This window comes from Rhamphochromis sp. 'chilingali' (genome assembly GCF_963969265.1).
Source record: "Rhamphochromis sp. 'chilingali' genome assembly, chromosome: 3".
In the NCBI taxonomy this organism is placed as follows: Eukaryota; Metazoa; Chordata; class Actinopteri; order Cichliformes; family Cichlidae; genus Rhamphochromis; species Rhamphochromis sp. 'chilingali'.
Genome location: NC_137931.1, coordinates 26,411,070 through 26,418,188, shown reverse-complemented (window position 1 = coordinate 26,418,188; position 7,119 = coordinate 26,411,070). Strand labels below are relative to the sequence as shown.

At 43.1% G+C, this 7,119-nt stretch overlaps 1 protein-coding gene across 1 annotated transcript; it reads left to right on the top strand.

The window, feature by feature from the left end:
• The first annotated feature begins 228 nt into the window (after positions 1 to 228).
• Positions 229 to 4,271, top strand: gbx2 (gastrulation brain homeobox 2). Its single transcript, XM_080878468.1, has 2 exons — positions 229 to 1,206; positions 2,602 to 4,271. Exons 1-2 carry the CDS (start codon positions 687 to 689, stop codon positions 3,144 to 3,146), a joined length of 1,065 nt encoding a protein of 354 aa, XP_080734594.1. The 5' UTR covers positions 229 to 686; the 3' UTR covers positions 3,147 to 4,271.
• Positions 4,272 to 7,119: the final 2,848 nt, after the last annotated feature.

Below are 7,119 nucleotides of genomic sequence, written 5' to 3'. Positions count from 1 at the left end.
GATTTATGCGGATTTTTAAATGATCTGTATCTGTAGCTTATTATTTACAATGATGTGTTTTCTCGGGCCTAAATGGCCCGAGGTTCCACTCAGTGTAATTGCCATTCATCCAGGATACCAAAGCCGCCCTATCGCGTCATCTCAGCCAGCCAATCATCGCGTAGAGCGCGGGGAGTGGGGAGGAGCCCTCTCGGAGAAGGCAGCGCAATTAAACTGAGGGGAGCGCAATTTAAATCCAAAACACTGCTGGACGCGCGCCGAGTGGGTGAAAAAACACACACGCTTACAGACACATACACCGAGGACACACACAAACCCACACCGTGTCAGCGGATGAGTAAGGGAGAAGAGCCCGCTGCTGTGACACCGGGTCCGGTCAAGTTGAAGTGGAGCGGCGCGGGACCCTGAGGTGCGCACTGTGCGTCAGTGCGAGCGGAAACACGCACAGTGGATTCTCTGGTTTTGTTTTTTGTGTGGAAACTAAAATCAGGAGGAAGAAGTGTTGCTCTCTCGGCTCCTCTTAGGGACTCTCTCTCCTCCGCCGCACTGATGGGATGCTCTTCTCTGCTGGGATTATCGCTCCTCTGAGCCTCTGTGGGCTTTCCTCACAACGGCGGTGACCCCCGCGGCTCCTCCGCCCGCAGCGACTCCTATCCGGTCTCCTCCGAGCTCCAGCGGTCGTTCATATGAGCGCAGCGTTCAGTCCGTCCTTCATGGTGATGCAGCGGCCACTCGGAAGCACCACCGCCTTCAGCATTGACTCTCTGATCGGGGGGCCACCTCAGCCCAGCCCGGGACACTTCGTCTACACCGGGTACCCGATGTTCATGCCATACCGGTCGGTGGTGCTCCAGCCGCCCCCACCGCCACCCCCGGGCCTCCAACAGGCGCTCCCCACCGGACATCACCCGCACCCCCAGATCCCGAGCCTGCAGAGCGGCTTCTGCTCCAGCCTGACGCAGGGCCTGACGCAGGGCATGGCGCTCACCTCTACCCTCATGGCCTCGCTCCCCGGCGGCTTCTCCCCGTCCCAGCAGCACCAGGAGGCAGCCAGGAAGTTCGGCTCTCAGGCACTGCATGCGGTCTTCGACAAAGCTCAGGAGCTGCGGCTGGACGCGGAGGACGGAAAGAGCTTCCTGCAGGGGAAGGAGTCTGCGGCGCTGCCGGGTTTCCACGACACGGACACGCCGGTACACGCATCCACAGGTAGGCGGGTTCCTCATCCCGTTTCCCGCTGAAAAATTCATCATTTTATCTGATTTCAGTGAAGGAAAAAAATCCTAATTTTAAAGACTTTAGTTCGTTTGATGAGATGTTATGTTGAGAAATAAATGAAGCTGAAACGCGAGAATATTTCCTCATTGTTTACAGAGTTTCACGTGTTTAAACAAAAACCGTCCAGGTTTGATCTGTTTTATTGAAGCAAGAAATTAACTAAAAAAAATCTGCTTTTTAACGACGATTTTCAAAAAGAAACTGGGACATTTAAATTTGATTTTCTTCAGTGATTTTAAACGTTTTTATTTGCGTTTTCAAAATAAATTATTCGGGAATTATTCGCAGGCCCAGCGCTCATTTTTAATTTCTGTAAATCAACATTTTAAAGCTTTAAAAGAAATACCAATAATAACAATAATTGATTAATTTTAAAAACCAAACTTCACAATTCTCATAAAAGTGGGATCCATGTGGGTCGATTTAATCTCTAATAATCATTGAAATTATTCTGATTGATTTTTGTCTTTGCCGATAAATCATCCTGATTTGAATGTTCACTGACAGGGGAGAAAAAAAATCCTGCGCCACCGCTTTTATTGCTTCCTCATATAAAACAAACACATTTGTTCCCTCTCGGGTCCCTTATTTGTGATGATCTCTGACACATTAGAGTGTCACGCTGAGGGGGAGGTGCGGGGGAAAGGCCGCGCGGAGACACTCCGCGCGTAATTACGCATGAAAATAAAAATCCTCACGGAGCGCGTTCTTTGGAGCCACACTAACCTCATGATGGATATTGACACGAGACACGACAACTGCACCCCTAACCCCACCACGCACATACCTCCACCCCCAACGCAGCCACCGCCCTCCTCACCCCTTCAGCTTCCACACGTCACAGTTTCGCATTAAAAATGTAAATCTAACCTCATATTTAATTATTCTAACAGCATCTCCTCCTAACATATCTCTCACAGAACTTTTCTTCTTAACATATTTAGAAAAATATAAAGTTTTTGGCTTTTACATGTTAATCAATTTCCCCCCAAACACGCGGAGCATTTAAAGAAATCTTAAATGCGCATTTTCGCTCATTTCTTACATGTAATAGCTGTAAATTAAACTTTGCGATTAATAAAAAGTGCAGATTGTGAGAGAAAATTATTTTATTGGGTCGCTTAATTTATTATTCAGAATGAAATAATCAGAAATCTTTTGTAAAGAAGCATCAAAACTGTGAAAATAAGAGGGGAAAACGGAAGAAGCGCGTTTAAATATTTTGGTGACTTTTTGTCACGTTTGTTTCTGCCTTAAACTGATAAAGTTTGTTGGTTTTGTCCTGTTCTCACTGGTGGTGCTGTGTGTCCCTCCTCTTCCTCACAGTCAGAGCACACAGCAAAGAAGACTCCAAGGAGGAGGAGTGCGGCCGAAAGGACGAGAGCTTCTCCATGGACAGCGACCTGGACTATAGCTCGGACGACAACCTCACCTCCATGTGCCACAAAGAGGACGGAGACGGAGGAGGGGGAGGTCTGGATGAAGGCCCGCACCTGCACGGGCCCCCCGGCGGCGGCTCCGGGACGGGAGGAGGAGGCGCGGGGGGCGGAGGCGGTGGGAAGAACCGGCGGAGGAGGACGGCGTTCACCAGCGAGCAGCTGCTGGAGCTGGAGAAGGAGTTCCACTGCAAGAAGTACCTGTCCCTCACCGAGCGCTCCCAGATCGCGCATGCGCTCAAGCTGAGCGAAGTGCAGGTGAAGATCTGGTTCCAGAACCGGCGCGCGAAGTGGAAACGCGTGAAAGCTGGAAACGTGAACAACAAGTCCGGGGAGCCGTCCCGGAACCCCAAAATAGTGGTGCCCATCCCCGTGCACGTGAGCCGCTTCGCAATAAGGAGTCAGCACCAGCAGATGGAGCAGGCAAGACCGTAGAAGAAGAAGCGGGAGGACCGAGGCCGGACTGAGAGGCCGCGAGCCGCGTTTAAGGGGGGAGGGGTTGTTTTATTGTGAAAATATCGGATTCAAGATTTTCAAAAATCGCAGAACTCATTAAAAAAAGGAAAGAAAGAAAAGAAAGAAACGTGAATGAGTTTAATGTGATGGGTTTATTATTTTTTATAGTTTCTATTTTAACAGATTTCTTTCATCGAAGCTTAGAGAAAAGAAAAAATATCAAATGAAGTGAATGAAACTGATCTGAAAATGTGACAAATTCAAACATAAAGGAGGATAATTCAAAATAATCATGTGATTATTTTTCATGAAGTAAAATCTTTAAAAATCTTCTCACTGCAGCGCTATTACTTTCGGGATATCTTTGCGATAATAATTATCTTTATTACATTTCATTTGATTTTTATAAAATAATTTTACATCATTGAATTGAGAAATCAGAAAAAATAAAAAGTAAAATCTGAAAATAATTATTATTCATCACTGTTTAAAGAGGTGCGATTCTTTTCTCTCTTTTTTTTTCTTTTTCAAACTGCGGCACCGATGCAAGAAAATTCCGCTTTTTCTGAACGGAGTTGGTTTGATCATAAAACACTGTGGACATCTCCACAAACTAGGAACCCGACTGACTGCAGAGGCTGACTCCGGACTTCTTCTTCTCTGCAGGAAGTTAAAAAATAAATAAATAAAAGAACACCTGAAGCCTGAGCGCGTGACTGAGCGGCACCAAAAACAAAAAAGAGACAGAGAGAAAATTGCGGCAGGAGGAGGAAGACTCAGACTGACGGGTTGTTTCGGCAACATGTTGATCAACCCACACCCTCTCCCCTCCTACCCCCACATGTACATACTTCCGGGACCAAGCAGAGGAGTCGTGTGTTTTGTTTGGATTGAATGAAGCTGCTAATTTATTTACACAAAACTTGTGACGAGAAACAAAAAAAAGATGAATTAAAGTGTGAATTAAAAGATGATCAGATGTTGAACAGCTGCAGTGTCTCCATTCATGCCCGGAAATCATCTTCATCTTCCTGCCACTTTAGTTAAACTAAATAAATAAAAAACACGGGCATTTTTTTTTACCAACATCATCAATGACAGCTAGGCCGGAAGTTTGTATTTTTTTTTACAAAATAAATGTCTAGATTATTATTATTTTTTATTCTGAAGGCCTTAAAGCTGATTTCAGACATGAAGGAAACGCAACAAAGCTGAAATGAGTCAGAAAAACTAGGTTAAAGATTAAATTCTAAAACGTTTTATTATATTTATTTATAATTTGCTTTAAACTGCAGTTTGAGTGCACTTTAAATTTTAATTGTTAAAAAAATGAAAACAGTATTACAATGTCGTTAAACTTTGATGTGTATTCAGCCTGTTGCGCGGACTGAATTGCGCATTCTCGTAGCATATTAACAAAGTTTCAGGCAAACGGGAGCGCGCCATGGCGTCTCCACCGAGAGCATTATCCTAAAACATCAGCGGCTAAACAAAAAAAGGAAGAGGAGAAATTCACCTGAACGTGACGTCATCCCACCAGCTGCACGTGCCTGCATGGCGGCGATGGTGGTTGAGGTGGGGGGCGGCATGAGGCCTCACGTTCTCGCCTGATATCAGAAACTGCGTCCTGATTGGCTCTGAAGTTTACCTGAAACAAAATTAAATCCTCAGAGTGAAACCCAGGAGTCAGTTTGGATGTAGATGCGCCTGTGCGCACTGACGCATGCGCTGTTTAGGCCTATTATCACATTAAAAAAATAATCTCACCCTTAAAATATTCCCCTTTTCAGAGTGGCTTGAAGAAAAGGAAACATGTGGATACAGTTGCCCGTGATGTTTTTTGATGTTGAAGCCTTTTCAGGTATTATATTGATAAAATGAAAATTTATTGCACATTTCAGACTCTTAATGAAGAAAATAACAAATGTTCTTCGGGTTGTTTTCACTTGTAAAATTACAGTAATTTAACGTTTACTTAGTCTGTTTTTATACAGAAATGCGGGAAATTTAAAGGTACATTTCCGACACTTTTACTCCTCAAAATACTGGCACCGTCACACTCTATACAAGAAAAAATGTTCTCATGTGCAGCAGCCTGAGTCAAATCCATCATCTCACCCACAATTAGCAATTTGGCCAAATCTAAATGAATGACTGCATCTTTAAATCTAGTTTCTTTCTGCTCTAACGTTAGCTTCCCGCTTAAATTCTACAGTTTCTACATGGACCCTGGTTATAAGCGAGGAAGTAAAGGCTCTGTCTTCACCCGTTGCGTAATTGTGATGATTGTCGTGATGTCAGAGCTGTGGATGAGGAATTCTGAATTAATGTGACTCTAAGTGTCAATAAAAACCAGATGTGAGCTCAGAGTAAGGCGACAGAAACCTAAATCCGGACTGGACCCTGCATAGTGTGAACAGTCAGCGCTGCCTGCGACTCTAATGACTTTTTTTCTTTTTTTGCAAATTGTAATCAACTCGAGCCGTCGCAGGCGACTGATAAATGAGACCCGGGGGATCAGCCTCAGCCCAGCTACCCCCGCCTCCCTGAATTAACACCAACTCGCCCGGCTGCAGCTCAGCTCCTGCTGATTAATTCTGACGTCAAGGAGGCCAAAACGCATCTTCTCCTTCTTCTTCTTCTGTGGTGGTCACCACAGGGAGATCACTGAGACTCCTGTAATTAAACGATTCCCAGAAGCCCTTGGAAAAGCTGACAGATTCTCTCATTCAAAACTCCCACTGAAAAAATCCCTAATTTTAAATTTTCATCAAGCAATAACTTGTTTGAGTTTGATGTAATAAAAACTTTTTAGGACCTAAAAAACAACCCCATCCCTTCTCTCATTTTAGATTTCCATCCCACAATAACCGAAAACAAACAAGTGAGTTTCTAATAATGACAAAACAACAAATATATTGATTTCTGAATCTTTAACACTCTGGAAAATGTTAACTTTAGCTTTTCGAAGCTAAAACTTTTAACATGATTGAGTCTCTCAAACTCCAGTTAAAAAAATCCCTAATTTTAAATTTAAATAATTCAAAAATTGTCAGGTTTCTTATAGAATAATAATAATAATTTTGAGTAAAAAATAAACAAAAAGAGACTTTGCTTGAGTGTCACCTGCTGATGAAGATACCATAACAATGGACGAAAGATGCTAAAAATCTAGTAGATACATATCCAACAACTGAAAAATTTCTGCTTTAGTGGTGAGAAGTAAAACCTCATTTTGGTGTAAATCTAACACCGCATTCTGACCCTTCCATCTAAATGTCACAGCAGAAACTGAGGCTCATCAGACCAGGTAACATTTATTTTTATCTTCTATTGTCAAGTTTTGGTGAGCATGTGTGAATTGTGAGCTGCTTTGGTCTTCTGCTGCTTCTACATGTTGTGTGGTCAGTGATGCTTGTCTACATACTGTGGTTGCAATGAGTGATGATTTTAGTTGCTGTTGCCTTCAAAGAAGTCTGGCCATTCTCCTCTGACCTGGGAAAAGATATTTTCTCCCAAAGAACTGCCACTTACTAGACTAACCCTAACCCTCACTCTTTTGGCCCATTCTCTGCAAACCTCAGAGATGGTTGTGGGGCAAAATCTCAACCATTCTTAAACTTTGACTTGTTTCATCATTTTAATGATTTGTGGGCTAACCAGAACTAATGAACTTTGTAAAGTACCACATCAGAGTGGTTTATGTGGTTTTATGTATACTTTTACATTATGGTAATACTCGTTCGCCACCTCCTACACCACAAATAGAGAAAACTAATATAAACCAAAGTAAAATTCCCACAGGTGTGACCAGGAAATGAAAGAAAATATGAAATACATGCCTAAATATTGAAGAAATCCACTTCAAAAACACTGACCACACACACACTTCAAGTTATAATAAGAAGCATTATTCTTGTCTTTATTGAAAAGAGACACATTACAGTAGAAG

Coding starts and splice junctions, on each gene's coding strand:
- gbx2 (XM_080878468.1), top strand. CDS start 687: ATGAGCGCAGCGTTCAGTCCGTCCTTCATGGTGATGCAGCGGCCACTC. Junction 1,207..2,601: donor GCCGGTACACGCATCCACAG/GTAGGCGGGTTC, acceptor TCTTCCTCACAG/TCAGAGCACACAGCAAAGAA.